Source organism: Microcebus murinus, chromosome 2, assembly GCF_040939455.1.
Source record: "Microcebus murinus isolate Inina chromosome 2, M.murinus_Inina_mat1.0, whole genome shotgun sequence".
Lineage (NCBI taxonomy): Eukaryota > Metazoa > Chordata > Mammalia > Primates > Cheirogaleidae > Microcebus > Microcebus murinus.
The window spans coordinates 30,479,854-30,496,834 of record NC_134105.1 but is presented as its reverse complement, the minus strand read 5'-3'; the positions used below and the strand labels follow the sequence as shown (position 1 = coordinate 30,496,834).

Below are 16,981 nucleotides of genomic sequence, written 5' to 3'. Positions count from 1 at the left end.
CTGCAGTGGGGTCCTCCCTCGCAGCCTTTCCCAAGGAGACCCAGGATCCTGGGCTCAGCTGGGATGCCCCGGTGAGTTTTGCAGGTGTACAGGAAAGGGCAGGGCTGAATTAGGAGCCAAGAAAACATGCCTGGCCCCATCACTGACTTGAGCGAGCTGCTCTTTCTCTTGGACCTCAGTTATCTCATCCATCAAACGGGAGTGGAGACGGGGATTTCTGTAGGGCAGTGTCTAGCCTAGCGTCTCCCCCAGAAATACACTCACCTGCTGTCTTCTGCCAGCCTCCCCTGCATACATCTCTCCTTCTCAGACTGGGCTGGTTCCGAGCATAAGGGGAACAAATCATTTTGTGTGCAAAACGATTCCCTCCAATTCCGACAGGGTGGCCCTCTGTGGATCCTGCCCCTCTCCCAGGCAGGCGGCAGGGCCAGAGCAGTGGGGCCCGGGGGCCGTGCAGCCCAGCCACCTAGAGGGCACAGGAACGGTTATGGGGGCAGGGACGCGCAGCCAGACCCTCCAGGAGGGGTGCAGGGGACTTTCAGGGCCCAGGCTAAGAGACCCAGAGGTCTGGGGCTGGCTGTTCTTTAACTCAGCTTAATTTTCTCTACCTGGAAACCAACTCGTCAGTGGGGTAGTGCTGTTCCCGGAATGGTTTCATCCCCTAAGACCTGGGCCTGCTCAGGTTCCCGGGCTGGCCTCTCCTTGTCACCGGAGCCCTGGTAGCCCAGCTCAAGCCAAGGGCAGGGAAGTGGGGAAACCGGAGCCAGAGCCTGCCCGGCTCGCAGCTCCCTGCATTGACCTGCGGGGCCTGGGTGGCAGCCCCTGCCCTGCCGTCATCCTTCTCTCACACCAGGGAGGGATCCTGTCTCTGGGGCCATTTAATTCTTCTATTATGTTTCCCAGACTCGACCCTCTGGTTCCCTATTGTCCTGAGAAGGCACTTTGCATTTGTGTAAAGATTAGACGCCTTAGGACCTTCCCTCTTCTCCCTGTGGTCTTTCTCTTTGACACTCTCAAATCCCAGCGCTTTCTTTCTCACTACACGCTGCTTCCTTGTTCTCCCTCTGCTCTGCCTGTCTTTATCTGCCTCCCTGTTTGCCTTCCTGCCCGGCCTGACCCCTCCTTCTCCCCGCTGACCTGTTCTTCCTTCTTTCTTCTCTTCATGGTCCAGTGGTTCGAGTTCTCTGTCCCCCCCCCCAACGCTGCCTAATTCCGTGTTTATATTCTCTCGGAGGCGATGACTGGGAGCGTTGCGCACCTCATTCCAGAAATACTCTTGCAAATTCTTAGAGAGGCGCAATGTGGGAGGGCAGTGAGCACCGCAAGGGGAGTCACTTGTGGTTTGCTGGAGAGAAGCTCTGGGCTCTGCCACCTGCCTGCAGCATGGCCCTGGCTGGGCCTGCTCCTCCCTGCGCCTCCTCTTGGGCAGTCATGGAGCTGACTCCCGGATCATGACTGCTGCCTCCTGGGGTTGTGCTGAGGAGGAGCACACAGTAGGTGCTCAGGAAATGTGTGTTCTTGCTTTTGCTGCAGCCGGCCCAGCCTCAGGGGAGGAGGGCGGTGCTGACCAGTACTGCCCTCCATGGCTTCTGCCCGAGTGTCCCAGGGTCTCGCTCATGCATGCTTGCTCTGGACACGCCCCAGAAAGAAGCAAAATTGCCTGTTCACGGGGGTCATCGATTTTCCCCTTCATGACTGACTGTCGGATGAGAAAGGAGCTGCTGAATAGAGGAAGTCAAAATTGGGCAGCCTGGGTTCCACAGTTCAAGGTCAGGGATCTACAGCTTCCTTGCCACCTCTGGAGAGCACTCACGGCCCCCACTGCGCGCGGGGCAGGCTGCAGCGCCTGCCTTCTCCGGAGTCCGCGCCCTCGAGGCTGCGGAGGAGATAAGCCCAATGCCATGAGTCCGTGGGAATTCCGAGAAACGGGAGGGCCTTTCCTGTCGCGCCTGGAGACCGGGTCCTCGAGAAGACTTTGGCCAGAAGTGGACTCTGAGTCAGGCCTGGGCGGGAGGAAAGAGTGCCGTTGTCCTCTCCAGTAAGGCTCCAGGGCCAGCAGAGGGGCCAGGAGGAGCGCCACCCCTGGGAGCCCCCGCTGCCTTGCCTCTTTTGCGGACAGTAGCCACTGCGGTGAGCTGAGACATCCTGTCGTGTGCGGGACAGGAGGCCACGCAAGGGCCACTTTGTGTGCGTGCCCACAGGGGCATCTTTCTGGAAAGGGCTGTGAAGCACCTGCTCAGTCTCCAGGGGCCTGTAGGCCCAACATGTTAAGCACTCCCCCGATTTGGCCTTATGTTGCAAACAAGGAAACTGAGGCCCAAGAAGGCTCTCCTTGCTATGGCTGCATAGCTGAAGACTTGTGGAAGGGACCAGAACTCCTGCCCAGGCCCTAGGGTGGTCGGGGAGGGGCAATTCCTGGGGGAGGTGGGGATGAGGCAGCCCTGGCTGGTCAGAGGTCAGGCGTGAGCTGTGTCCTTCACCAAAGGAAGCAGGCCCAGAGAGGGCTGTGACTCGCCCAAGGCCACACAGCCTTGAGTGGGCCTTCCTCCTCCCACACAACGAAGGGGTGTCCTTAATCTGGTTGGCAGTGGGCAGGCAGAATGGGTGGCAGGGTCTCCTCCAAGGAGGCGGAGAGTATTGCTCATGGGACCCCCCCATCCTCCAAACGCTTAGCTCTGGGCAAGGCCTGTGGGATAGGCACAGAGTGGGCAGGAGGCTAGGGCACTTCGGGAGCAACTTGAGTAAGTGCAGCAGGATGGCAGGGGCCCCTGGGAACGACAAGGGAGCCCCAGGACTCCTAGAGGTGCTCCAGGCTCAGGGGAGGAGCAGGCTCTCCCCCACCCCACCCCCCTCACCGGGGAGCTGGGGCGAGCCAGGCGCCCGGGGAGGAGGCGGTGTCCCTGGCTCCCAGCCCACCGGTGCACTGGGGCAGGGCTGGGCCAGCAGGGGCGGGGCCTGGGTGTTATAAGAGGCAGCCAGGGCACAGAGGCAATGAGCTCTCCGCTCAGCTTAGCAGCGGGACACTGGCAACAGGCACTCCCTGCTCCAGCCCAGCCTGCACACTCCGCCGCCGCTATGGTCTCCGTGCCCACTGCCTGGTGCTCCGTCGCTCTAGCCCTGCTTGTGACCCTGCACGAAGGTGAGCCGCCCTGGCCTCACCTGCTGCTGCAGCCCCGGGTCTGGCCGTTGGGTGTCTCCACCTGGGGCTGCAGTGCCCCCAAGCTAGCTGGGGAGACCAGCGGCAGCCGTGGCGGGCAGTGGGGGCTCTGCAAGAGCAGAGGTGCCCAGGCGCAGGGCAGCCACGGGCCCTTGCCGCAGGGCTGCTGGGGCTTCCCCAGGCTGGCCCGGAGCTCCTGAGCAGCAAGAGAGAGCCAACTTCCTCAATTGTGCAGGAGGAGGGGCCAGCGCGTCCACCATCCGGACTGTGCCAGGCGCCCCAACCCACCTCTCCGCCTCTCTCTCCCTCCTGTGTGTGCAGGGAAGGGCCAGGCTGCTGCCACCCTGGAGCAGCCAGAGCCCTCACCCCATGCCCGAGGCGCCCACCTGCGGCTTCGCCGTTGCTCCTGCAGCTCCTGGCTCGACAAGGAGTGCGTCTATTTCTGCCACCTGGACATCATCTGGGTGAACACTCCCGGGTGAGCATCCGTGGGCATCCAGGCGGGGGCTGCCAGGGTGGGGCTGCTGGCATGCTGGGGGACTTCTGGCACAGCCCCACTCTCAACTGTATCAATAGTTTCCAGTTATTGGTTCAGCTCCCATGGGGGGACTCTCTGAGCCATGTGGAGGGCTGTCTCCTGAGACTTCTCACAACAGCCTCTTAAGAAAGTGTTGGCTCCATTTTCCAGATCAGAGTACTGAGGCTCAGAGGGGTTAAGTACCTTCCCTAAGGTCACACAGGAAGGAGTAAGTAGTGGCTCCATCCTCGCTCTGTGGATGCCAGAGCTCACACCCACTCTTCCATGCTGTCTCTGCATGATCTTCTAAGAATAATACGATTAATGACAGCATGTCTTCACTGTGCCAGGCCCTGTGCCAAGCATGGCGTGTGCATTATCCTGTCATGAGCCCCTCAGCCTCCCCACGAGGCAGGCACTGCTGTTGTCCCCAAATGACAGGTGAGAAACCTGCCCTGTGTTACCCGGCTGAGCCCTGGTGGTGCTGTCTGTTCAGCCTGCACCCCCGCTGCCTCCAGGCTACTGCATACCTCACGCTGAAGTTTCTGTGTTTGTATTTTTTTTTCCCTTCCCCAAATTGCAAAAGGCAAGAGAAGCCCGGCACGTAAGCGTGTGTGGAGCTAATCCGCATCCAAACACTCGCTCTGGGCGGGAACGCTGCCAGTCCCTGCGTGCTGGGTCTACCTGGAGTCATTACAACTCCAACCACACGGGCTAAAATTAGCTCTGTCACCCGAAGGTGCTGGTCCAACCAGCCATGGGGCCCCTGCCCTTCCCCTGGCCCGCCTCGATCAGACTCTGAATCTGAAATCGACCCCACCCAAAGACACATACACACACACACACACACACACACACACGCACATGCACACACACACCATTTGTAAGTCTCTAAGGCACATTTGTTACCCCTCTAGGCAAGTGGTGACCAGGTGGGGGTGGCTTAGCTGTGAGCCTGTGTGTTTAATTCTCTGAGATGAAGCGTCCTCCCTTCCTCCGGGGCTAGCTGAAAGACTTCTTTGAGAACAGGGGGACAGCCTGGCTCCATCAGCTTGAGTTCCTGTCTGGGAGGACTCCCGGGTTCCTAAATTTGGGGGAGGGGACCACAAGTTCCACCCCTCCATCCTGTCCTCATGCCTGCCGGGAGCTCCCACAGAGCCAAGCCGGCCCAGAGAGGGGAAAGGTCTTGTCCAGGGCTACCCAGAACTTGCAGAGGAGCCTGTGACTGTAGCGGTGGGACTTCTTAAAGTCAGGGGCTGATCACTTTTCATTGCCACCCTGGTGGCTGTCCCAGTGTGTAGTGTGGACGGTCCCTGCTTGCCAATGGTTGTGGCTTATCTAATCTCTCTCTTTCTCCCTCTCTCTGTCTCTCTCTCCACCCCCCATCACTACCTTGCTGGCTGCGTGCCCACAGACAGACAGCTCCTTACGGCCTGGGAAACCCGCCAAGACGCCGGCGCCGCTCCCTGACAAGGCGCTGTGAGTGCTCCAGCATCAGGGACCCCGCCTGTGCCACCTTCTGCCATCGAAGGCCCTGGTAGGTGGGCACCCAGCCTGCAGGGGCCAGGGCTAGTTGCTCTCCGGGACCTGCCCTGGAAGCGAGTGTCTGGGAAAGCAACAGAGGAGCAGGGGCCGGGCACGCAGGGTCCTGGGGGTCGATAGGCCACCGGGGGTCCTTTCAGGGAACCAGTCACCCCCCAGTCACTCCCACTGCCCAGCCCTGGGGGATCCTGAGAGTACTCTTGCTCTCAGTGCTGGGGAGGAGGGAGTCCTCCCAGGTGACAGCTGAAGTGGTACAGGTCCAGAGAGGGGACAGGACTTGTTCTATCTGGCCACACAGCTGGTCAGAAGGAGGGCTGGGCCTTCAGCTTTGGTCTGTCAGACCAAGTCCCGCTGGGCTTTGGATTCTAACCTAAGGCTCAGGGGACTTTGGAACTTGCTAGGAGGAGAAATAACATCGGGGATTGGGAAGCCATGGCACTGTCCCAGGGTTGTCACAGAGTTGCAAGTTGCTGGGGGAGCTTTGCCAAGTATCCTAACTTCCCTGGGCCTCAGTTTTCTCATCTGTAAAATGGGTGGGAGATTCTGTTCCTTCCCTCCTCCACACGGAGTATTCAGGAAAGCAGGAACTGGCTTCAAAATCCCAAGCTCCGTTTCCCATGAAAGTTTACAAGAAACTCCTCCCATGGGGTTCAAGCTGTGTCTCCGCCCCTGCCTCAGTTTCCCCTGCAGCTGCAGGTGGCTAAATTCTGGGAAGGCCGGCCACCCAGCTGACTATTTCTGAGCTAAGAACACATTCCAGGTAGCTCAGTTTTCCTCAGTCCCCACCCCACCTGGGAAAGGAAGGGTGCCAGGTGCACAGGGATGGAAATGGATCTGCTCCCAGGCAGGTGGGGGTTGGGCTGGGCCTGCAGCCAGGTGGCTTCAGGGCCCTGGACAGCCCCTCACTTGGGCCCCAATGCTGTTCATTCAGGGCTGAAGCCGGGGCAGTCCCAAGCGGCAAGTTCCCTGCAGACGCACTCCAGACTGGGAAGACGTGGGCCACTGCAGGAGAGCTCCTCCAGAAGCTAAGGTGAGGGGCCCCTGCACAGCTTGAGCACCTCCTGTATGCCTGGCACATTCTCCTTATTCTCCATGAGAGGCAGGACCGGGTCCTCATTGGTCAGCTGAGAGAACTGGGTCTCAGAGAGGTGAAGCCACGTGCCCAAAGTCACGTGGTACTTGGTGGCATCTGGCCGACTCCAGAGTCTGTGCTCTTACCCACTATACTCTTTGCTTCCACCCGGCCTGGAAGTGGACTTTTTAGAGGGTTTGAGGGCTCACAGCTGGGAAGGACCACGTTGAGGTTGTGTCTGAATCAAGCGTGTCCCACATGCCGGGGTGCAGAGGGCCGACTGCCTGGCCTACTACCTCCCGCTGCCTAGACTGGGTCTCCTCCCTGGTAGCCTCAGCGTGGCTCAGCCCGAGGCTGGACACCCAGCAGGCGCCCATGGATGTTTGTACAAACAAACTGATTTGAGAACGGAAACTTGCATCTGGGCAGGCAGCAGAGTGGCTGAAGGGGACTCTAGAGCAGGGACCACGTAATCTGAACCCCAATCCTGCCCCCAACAAGCTGTGTGACCTCAGGCTTGTCACTGAACCACTCTGCTTCAGGTCCCTGTTTTTGGAACAGCGAAATAGTGCCATCAACTTGCAGGGTTGTTGCGAGGTTAGGTTAGCCGATCCACGTGAAGTGGGTTGTGGAGGGCCTGGCACCCCTGGGAGCTCCAGCAGAGTCAGCTGTCCCCACTTCTGTCACCAAGGGCTCCTCCAGGCTGGCCAGGGCAGAGGCTCAGCTATTCAGGGTTCCCCGTCTTTGGGGAGAAACAGAAAAATAGGAGAAAAATCAAAAAAGTACCTGTAATCCTAGCACTCTGGGAGGCCGAGGCGGGCGGATGGCTCGAGGTCAGGAGTTCGAGACCAGCCTGAGCAAGAGCGAGATCCCGTCTCTACTAAAAATAGAAAAAAATTAGCCAGGCATGGTGGCGCATGCCTGTAGTCCCAGCTACTTGGGAGGCTGAGGCAAGAGGATCGCTAGAGTCCAGGAATTTGAGGTTGCTGTGAGCTATGATGATGACATGGCACTCTAGCCTTGGTGACAGAGCGAGACTCTGTCTCAAAAAAAAAAAAATCAGGATACACTTTGCAAATGCACAACATTCCATAGTATGCAAAACTTGCTGTGCCAACTTTGTGTTCATCCTCACAGCAGTCTGGGCCTGTTTTTATTGTGCAGGCCAGGAAAGGGGCTCAGAGAGGCTGAGACTCCTGCCCAAGTTCCCACAGCTGGGAACCAAAGCCAGCCTCCTAGTTCCCAGGCTAGAACTCTTGATGCCAGAAAGTGGCTACCTAGATGACACCAGGATCCTGTCCAGGGTCTCAGCGAGGTTCAAAGGGCAGTGAGAACTCATATTTGTCTGGGCTGGGCTGCCTTGAGCTGGGCCCTGAGGAATGGGTAGAACTGCAGTAGGTGGAGTTTGGGTGAAGGAGGGGAAGGTATACAGCCCGGAGGAATGTCAGGAGCAAAGGTGTGGAAGTGGAAGGGCAGATTGTCACAGATAATGTGGGGCTGTTCTTGGCTGTCTGGTCATTCCAGCAGCATTTGATGTTGAACATCAGCTTTGTCAAAGCCCCTGTAGGCAGAGAAGCTTCTAGGCCTGGTCTGCCCTGCTCTTGATGTGCAGACCTTGTTTTCAGGGCGTGGCCTGCTCTGACCCCGGGATCTGAGCAAGGAGTCTCGTTCCCACTAGCCCTGCCTCTCATGGGGAGCTCTTCAACAGTCCCTATCTCCTGAGATGCTAAGTTGACCCTTCTCCATTCCCAGGGATATTTCTGCAGCCAAGATCCACTTTGCCAAGCGACAGCAGGAGGCGACAAGGAGGCCCAGGCCCACACACTCCAGGTGGAGGAAGAGATAGTGCTGTGAGCTGGAGGAACGTTGGGAAGGAAGCCTGTGGGGACACAGGGGAGAGGAGCCCCTCTGCCTGCTTCCTGGGCCAGGGTCTCGGTCCCAGCCAGCCGGACTCACTTGCGGGGCTTGGCACAAGCTCTGGCCTCCCTCAAGGCAGCTCCGTGGTGGTGTCACAGTGCCCAGAAAAGCCCTCGGCCTCCCAGCGCCGCTGCTGGTGCACAGCCCTGCTGAAAGGAACTGCGTGGGAGCGCGTTAATTGGGAGGCTGCGTCCTGGGGACAGTCCTGTCTACTGGGCTACAAACCAGGAACGACCACGCAGCCAGGGACACTCACGCCTAAGCCAGCCCTGGAGGCTGGATGGGTCCTCCAGGAGCCAGTGTCCCGGCTGGCCCTGTCTGTCCTCTCCATCCCTCCCTCCCCAGGGAGGAGGGTACCCTCTTACCCTTGGGACTCCTGGTGAGAAGGACCTGCTCTGCTTTACCCATCTGTATATAACGTATTTGCTCTAAGAACTTTGAGAATCCCAATTATTTATTTAATGTATTTTTTTAGACCCTCAATTATTTACCTGTCACCTTGTGTTTGTAATAAATGCTGAAATGGTACTCTGGTATTTCGTCTTGGCTGAGAGGGAGGGTGGTGGGAGGCTCCCCTCAGGAAGGGGCTGCTACGGGGACAGAGGAAGGGGAGGAAAGGCCCCAGGGGAAGTGGCTGGAGCCCTGGGTTCTACTCCCACCCTTGCTGGGCATCTCTGGCTACTAACCTGCCCTCTCTGGGCTTTTTGCCTGCCATGTGCCCAGACAGCCACCTGCAGCTGTGATGCCAGGGTTCCAGGACCTGCGTTCCCACTAGGACAGTAACCGATGATCTGGCCTCTCTTTAGACCATGTTTGGAAGAAGCCAAGACCATGAGGGTGCAGGGACCCCTCCTGCTCCAGCTGCCTGTCCCACCGGGGCTGCCTGCAAGGCCCAGAGCAAATCTGTCCAGGGAGGGATGAGGCCAGGCAGATTCTAAGTCTATGTGTGCCCAGGTATCAGTGACAGGTGCTGTGGGGTCCATAGCCTGGCCCTGGTCCTGCCCCTTGCCCTGGGCCTTGGGGGGGCCTGCTGCAGTGGGGTGGACACTGCTCTGACTGAGGACTTCCAGGACTCCGGCACTGGGTTCGCCAATCCTGCCACTGCCCACGAAGCAGCCTACCCGGGTCCCAGGGACAGTCTGCAGCCAGGGCCAGTCCTGCTGGCAGCTGCTGGGACCCATGGCCTCCACTTCCCAAATCCCCTGCAAGCGGGTGTGTGCGTTTCCCACAGCTGCCTGTCCTGCGGTGGCCGCTGTGGCCTGCGCCAGCTCAGGGAAATGCTCTGGACTGAGAAATGGTTACGTACACGCTGTTCGGATCCTGCCTGGTCTGCAAAGCCAGCCCTGTCTCCCTCGGGGAAGAATGACATGCTGACATGTATTGAGCTCCTGCTATATACTAGCACTTTGCCCAAATGAACTCATTTTATCCCCACAGCAACCCTGTGATGTACGTACTTTTATTATCCCCCATTTTACAGATTAGGAAACTGATGCACAGAGAAGGCAAGTGACTGTCCTCTGTTCGCACAGCTAGTAAGCGGTGGCAGCAGAATCGGAAGCCAGGCCTCTGGCTCCAGAGTTGGTGGTGTGTGTGCGTGGTAAGTGTTTGAGGGCTGAATTCATGGATCGCCACTGCGTGCAACCTTGAGCAAATCTCTTTTTCTTTCTATGCATCAGTTTTTATCTAGAAAATGGGTAGCGACGTCCCTACCGCACGGGGCTGGTGTGAGCACCAGTTACGATGCCAGGCTCAGCCCAGGGCTGGATGAGGCAGGGGCCACCTGTCAGCTGTTACTGTGACTGTGATGAGTGGGAAGGACGGTGCGCAAGGACCTGGCGGGGAGGGGGGCTGGCTGGGGTGGAGAGGAGTGGTCAGAGGAAGACTCTGGACAAAGGTGCCACTCCTATGGCCACAAAAGATGACATGAAATAAATAGAAAGACTCAAAGGACTCAAATAAATAGAAAATAGAGTGAATCCCAGGCAGGGGGAACAGGGAGGGAGAAGGCGTGGAAGTGGGAGTGACAAGAGGGTCTTCCGGAGGTGCCCAGGTGACCAGAGCATGGCAAGGGGAAGAGAGCAGGAGGTGAAGCCAGACAGCCCTTGAAGGCCAGGTTAGGAGCCTGGACTTCCTCTCATGGGCCACGGGCAGCCACGAAAGGTCTGCGCGCAGCAGGGGCCCTGGGCAGAGCTGGGCACTGGAATAAGCCCCGAGGGCTAGTCGGGGCTGAGGGAGAGCGAGGGGACAGGAGGTGGGGAAGCAAAGTCCCACCAGCCCTTAGGGGTCCTTAGTGCAGCCCCAGGTGGAGACCGGGATACTGTGATGCCAGGGGAACCTTGCCTTGGGGACCCAAAGCAACAGCCAATGCCCTGCCGGGCAGCTGGGCAGGGCAGCGCCGGGACTGCAGCTGCCAAGGGCCCGGCAGAGCCACGAGGGGTCCTGGCGAGGGTGCATTGGAAGCGCAGGGAAGCGGACGTTCACGCTCTTGGCACAGGCCCCAGTGGCCCTCGGCCAGGGTTCAGAGATCAGTGACCCACAAGATTGAGCAACAGAGATGATTAAAGAGGAGGCCCAGGAGGCAGGGACAGGCCAGGGTGATGCCGCCATTCCTTAGTCCCTTAGATCCTTCTTCCTGGGAAACAGGGGCCCCTGGCTTGGGCCCTGCACTTTAGGGCTTCTGCTCACTCGGGTCCTGATGCAGACGTGCCTCTCGCCACGGGACAAGTTTGCAGGGCCCTGGGGGCATGTGTGCCCGAAGTCTGTGCCTCCCCTGGCCCCCACTGCAGGTAGCCGGGCCCCAGCAGTGTGGGGGAAGGTGGGCTGGGGTCTGGGAGGGAGCAAAGAGAACTTTGTGAGGAGCAGCTGCCCAGTCAAACCCGCCCCTGGGAAGAAGCGTGTCTAAATTTCAGGAAGCTTGGGGTTTTGTGGGGCAAAATCTCCCCTTTTCATGCTTTTTCTATAAATATAGTGCAGTTTTTGAGCCAAATTTGTGTTCCTTTTGATCGGAGCACTAGACAGAGACAGGCCAGAAGGGGGCACAGGACGACCCAGATTCATTCGGGCTCTGCGGACAGAGGCCGCGGGCAGCCAGCAGCGGGCCCTGGTCTGGGCTGTGCGGCCTGGTCCCCCCAGGCACAGCCAGGCTGCAGACTGGGCCCGTCGCTGCCTCTCCCTGCCCCTCACTCCGGAACGAGCCCCTGAGAATTATTCCCCCCTTTATTGAAGGTAGAGTCCAGGGAGCTGGATTTTCAGTTCAGAAAAGTCATTTGCCGGTCGGGGTGATAAAGTGTTGGCGTGTGGCCACCCATTCATTCAGATATGAGTAATCACCTCTGGAGAGACTCTGGCTAGCAAGACAGACACAGCCCCTGCCCTCACAGGCCAAGAGAGCCGTTCAAGAGAACACTGTTAAATATTAAGATAAAAATAATGGCTGACATTTATTGAGCACTCGCTACGTGTTTTCCACATATTAACTCCTTGGTTTCTTACAGCAACCTTATGTAACAAATTTTTTCATTGTTATTCCCATTTAACAGAAAAGGTAACTGAGGCACAGTGAGGTTAAGTAACGTATTCAAAGTCACACAGCGAGTATCTGGCTGAGCTGGCATTTGAACTCCAGGCTGCTAACTTCTATGCTGGCTTACCTCTCTGGTAGGATACATCCACTCTGTGATGGAGCCCCTGGGGAGGGGAAGCCTAGGGTGGCTTCCTGGAGGAAGTGACATCTAGGTAGTCACTCATGTGGAGCAGGAGGGTGGAGAAGAGGGTTCCAGGCAAAAGGCAGAGGGAACAGCAGGGGTGAAGGTTTCCTTCTTCATAGGGAGGGAGCTATTCCCAGCTTCTTTCAAGGAGTAAATGAAGGCCTGGGAAAGGCTGGATTGGCATGTGGGAATGGGCAGTACCCTCCTGAGCCCAGAGCACACCCTGGGCATCAGGCATGGGGGTGCTCTAGGCTGGGGAGAACTACATCGCTGTCACTAGGTGACATCACTGTCAACCCCCTCCCACAGCCTCAGGACATGTCCCCAGGAGACAGGCCACCATGCCTGAATGCCCTCCACTCAGGCTCGTGGCTCTGGGACCCACACGTGCTACCCTCAGGGGTCTCGCAGCCTGGCCGGGAAGACAGACAAGGGCCAAGTGAAGGGACAGGAGGTGGCACATGTTGTGAGCTGGCCTTCGAGCTGGGGCTGGGGAGTGTTGGAGGGCGGGTGGGGCTTGCACATGCTGGGACGAGGGAAAGGGCGTCACAGCTGGGGGATGGTGTGGGGAGCATCCGGCCAGATCGTGGAAGAGTGTGGGGAGAGGCAGTGGCCCGATCAGCAGGGCCAGGCTGGGAATATCATCCAATGCCAGGAATGTGAATGTGAGTGATGGGGAGCCAGCGAAGGTTGCCTGGCAAGGGAGAGCCAGGACGGGAGCCTACGGTGGGCCCCTCCCCGGCCAGGGCCTCCCGCTCCCGGGGGCCTCCCAGCCCCTCTCAGGGAGGGCAGAGTGTGGGCCTCACCTTGGCCTGCCAGGGATCCAAGCCAAGAGCCCTCGGCAGCGCAGAAGGGGGCCGTGTGCGGGCCCGCCGGGAGCCCTGGAAGAGGAATGCAGCCTAATTAATTCTCTCAGCTCACGGGGCCTCGCCTTGTGGGAGCAGCTGCCAGGACAGGCCTGCCAGGACGCCACCAGCCCAGCCTGCCATCGCTCAGCGCTGAAGGCAGCGAGGGCGACTGCGGGCAGGGACCGGGGGGCTGGGAGGGGGGGACAGCCCCTCACCTCCGGGCACACACGTGTCCTCCAGCCCGTCACAGCCAATAAAACAACCCTAGGAACAGCAACGCTAAGGCTTGGAGGCCCTGCTGGTACACTGAGTGCAAGTGAGTGTGTCATACTCACTTCTGCTCTAATCTCCACAAGGACCAGAGAGGTTTGGGCTGTTATTATCTCCACTTAGCAGATGAGGAAACTGAGGCTCAGAGAGGGGAATCTCCTTGCCCAGGGTCATGCAATCAGAAAGCAAAATCAGGGAAGCCAGGATTGGTACCCAGGCAATCTGGGCCCCAGGACTGTATTCATCATAACCACCATGCCGCGCTGGTTCAGCAAGGGAAACTGAGGCCCTGGGGAGATGGGATGCCTTTCCCAAGGACAGTCGGCTAAAACAGGGCCTGGGGACACTGAATGGAGTGAGGACCTCCTGGGAAAAGGCCACGCCCCTAGCCTCTGCTTCAGTTTTCTCCTCCTGAGGTTTCCCATGGGGTTGACGCTCCCCTGGCCTGTAAGTCACCCTTAGGGATATGTGGCTCACTACTTCCCAGAAAGTCAGGCTATGGGAAGTGACCGTCTCTCAGGGGCCTCCTCCTGTTTGGTCCCAGTTCTGCCGCCTGGCCCTGTGCCAGAAGCGTCAGCACCAGCACCACCAGCTGGTCTCATGAGGCCGCGCATGTTCAGAGAACCTTCCCGACAGCCCCATCAGCCCTCCACGCAGGACACAGACGCCAGCGCAGGCTCCGAGCGGTGCAGGGATAGGCTGACCAAGGCCTTACGATTAGAAAGTGACAGAGCCAGGACGGCCCCAGACTGGCCTGACACCAAGACTCTGCCCCTCCTGGACAGCAGACCAGCAGGGCAGTGTAGCCACGTCATGCCCCTCTCTAAGCCTCAGTGTCCTCATCTGCCACATGGGAGTGAGTGGCCTGACCTTATGGGGTTGTCCTGAAGTTCATGAACAACAGATGACACTAAAGGCACTGAATGTGTGTCAGATAATGTCCTAAGTACTTCATTTAATTTTTTTAAAATTTTCTAAAACAAGATTTTATTCATGGCTACATAATATATCATTATAAGGCATAATGCATTTGTTACCCTATAGGGGTATATTTAAGTTTGTCCAATTTCCCACTGAAAGAGGTCAGAATTTGCCACACCAAAATATGCCACTTTCGCATAAGGATTGTTTTGAGCTGACGTCAGTTAAGAAGAAGGACCTGCAGGAAGAGCTTTTTGCCTTCCCCTGTCTGCCTAAACACAGGACATAAATTTCCCTTTGCCAAGTTGCTTCTCCTGCCCTCCCCTGTACCCAGGAGAGAACAAACATTAGCACTGAAGACAGAAAGTCGGCACCAAGATGAGTGTGCATAAAGCTTACTGAAATAACCCTTATCTCCCATTAATTTCCCCCACATATTTACCTTCCTACAATTTGGAAGACTCAAGGCCCAACTCCTTTTCCTTTGTCACTTCTCCGCAAATGTATCACCCTTTGTTAAAATGGTATATAAGCCCCGGGGCAACTTCCTCTTTGGGCCTTCCCCTCTTTTCTATGAAGGCCTTCATGCACATAAAAATCAAAGTGTTAACATCAAATAAAATTTCTATGCCTTTTCTTCTGTTATTTTTTTTGTCACTTTAATTTGCAGTGACAGAATATAAGAGGGTAAAGAGAAGGATTTTTGTCCAACCCTATACTACCAATAAAATAACACTGTGTGGTACACTTGTACATGAATGTTTCTATTTATTTCTTTTTCACTTTTTTGGTACATATTTTTATTGATATAATTTATGCACTATAAAATTCACCCTTTTAAAGTTCATAATTTGGTGGGGTTTTAGTATACAGTAAGTCCTCACTTAAGAGTGTTGATAGGTTCTGGGAAACTGCAACTTTAAGCAAAATGACATTTTTCTCATTGACATTATAACAAAATGCCATTGAAGGAAACATTATTTGAGGACTGCTGTATGTAGTTTTGTTTCAATTAAAGTCACAATTTGCAAGAACTTATTAATGACATTAAGTGAGGACTTATTATATTCACAAAGTTATCCAATCATCACCACTATCGAATTCCAGAACATTTTCACCACCTCCAAAGGAAATTCCATACCCATTAGCAGTCACTCCCCAAGTCCCCCACTACACTCCCAAGCCCTAGGCAACTACTAATCTACAATTGTCTCTATAAATTTGCCTATTCTGGACATTTCATCTAAATGAAAGCATACAGTATGGGCCTTTTGTGTCTGACTCCTTTCACTTAGCATCATGCTTTCAAGGTCCATCCGTGTTGTATCATGTATCAGAGCTTCATTCCTTTTCACGGCCAAATAATAGTCCATTTGAGGGATAGATCACCTTTTATTTATCCACTCATCCATTGCTGGACATTTGGGTTATTTCCACTTTTTGGTCTCAGTACTTTACTTGAACCCTCAATGAGGTGCTATTAGTATCATTGTATGGACAAGAGGCTGATATCTAGAGAGGTTAATAACCCACCCAAGGTCACTGAGCTAGAGTGCAGCAGTGGGGGGCTTTGCCCTGGAGTCTGGCCCCAGAGATGATGGCTGTAACCACGGCACCCTAGCACCCTAGCACCACACTGCCTCCTCAAAGTGATTCCGGGCACCCAGCAAACTGCACCAGAGGAGGCACCCAGTGAGCTCTTAGCAAGGGGTGGCCACTATCAGCAGCATTTCTGAAGGTGGCAGAGCCAGGACCTGCCAGGCAGGACTTCAAGCTAGAGCAAGAATGTCAGGACACCCAGTGATAAAGAATTGCCATCTCAGCACACAGGTGATTCTCCCAGAAAGAAGACATCTCTCCACACCCAGGTGGGCTCTCTCCCTCCACTGAGCGTCCCAGAGCCCACTTCTCCACCCATCCCCACCTGGGAAGCCAAGGCTGCTCCTCCCTCGGCCCCAGCACCACGCCACTGGGCAGCAGAGGAAGGATCCCTGCGTGGGGTCAAGGTGAGAGCTGCGGTCCTGGCCAGCACTGCCCAAAGCATGGCTTTGGGAGAGTCTCTGCCTCCTCTGGGCCTCCACCTGTGAAGTAATGGGACAAGAAATCTTCATGCTTTCTAATCAATTCTAAAGGTAATATAGAATATGAACAAAATCTGTGGCTAAAAATTGGAAAAAATACAAGAATATCTAGAATAAAAAGTCTCCCTGCCTCCTTACACCAAAAATGGGGTAGGTAGTGTTTTTCTATGGATTCGGATGTATATTTCACATATAACTTTTTGGAGGTATTGTAAAATAATAAATGGACACATAACTGTTACTCTCCTATGACCTGCTTTCCTCACCCTGCAGAGCTCACTCCAGCCCAGCACGCATGGCCCCACCTCAGTCTTAGCTGTGACAGCTCTGTGTGGTCCACAGCAGGGACAAGCCACCATTTGCCTACTGCTGACATGTGGATGGCCTCCTGTTACTGCTGTTATAAACACACTACAGTAAGGGCCCTGCTTATACATTTTTGTTCAAAGGACAGATTGTTAGAAGTGAAATCACTGGGTCAAAAGGCATGCACATTTTAAATATTGTGTCAAAAATGGGGCTCCAGTTTGTACTCTTACTGCCAGGGGGGTGAGTGCCCATTTCCTTGCATATTTTCCAGCATGGAGTTTTGTTTCTCTCTTATTAGTTGTTGATCTGATGGGGAGAGCATTTCTTAACATAAATCTGATGTGCAAGAGACCGGCTGGACTCTCGAGGAAGGGGTGAGGGGCATAGAGACCCACCCGCATCCCTCTTGCTCCCCCGTTGACACAGAGGATCCTCTGTGTCTTCCAGGGGTGGAATCTAGGATCCTGTTCAGCTGCGGGTCTGCCCCTCTAGGGCTGGCTTCAGCCCCCAGCCTCTCAGTCCTTCCTCCAGGCCAGGCCGCCGAGGAGCTGGGGCACGGGGGAGGGACTGGCCAGTCTTCTTTCCCAGCCAACCCCACCTCCATTACAAATGTGCCTTTTACCAGGGACCTTATGAA

The 16,981-nt window shown here is 56.1% G+C and overlaps 1 protein-coding gene across 1 annotated transcript; it reads left to right on the top strand.

Annotated features, from left to right (window-relative positions):
* Positions 1–2,999: 2,999 nt before the first annotated feature.
* EDN2 (endothelin 2) lies at positions 3,000–8,733 on the top strand. The gene is made up of 5 exons (XM_012735839.2): positions 3,000–3,139; positions 3,479–3,635; positions 5,089–5,211; positions 6,148–6,246; positions 8,041–8,733. The coding sequence occupies exons 1-5, from the start codon at positions 3,076–3,078 to the stop codon at positions 8,132–8,134; spliced, it is 537 nt and encodes a 178-aa protein (XP_012591293.1). The 5' UTR covers positions 3,000–3,075; the 3' UTR covers positions 8,135–8,733.
* The last annotated feature ends 8,248 nt before the right edge of the window (positions 8,734–16,981 follow it).

What these genes read in the sequence shown, in the direction of transcription:
- EDN2 (XM_012735839.2), top strand. Translation starts at nt 3,076, where the DNA reads ATGGTCTCCGTGCCCACTGCCTGGTGCTCCGTCGCTCTAGCCCTGCTT. An exon ending in TTCTGCCATCGAAGGCCCTG is followed by an intron (nt 5,212 to 6,147) that starts GTAGGTGGGCAC and finishes CTGTTCATTCAG; the next exon opens with GGCTGAAGCCGGGGCAGTCC. An exon ending in GAGCTCCTCCAGAAGCTAAG is followed by an intron (nt 6,247 to 8,040) that starts GTGAGGGGCCCC and finishes CTCCATTCCCAG; the next exon opens with GGATATTTCTGCAGCCAAGA.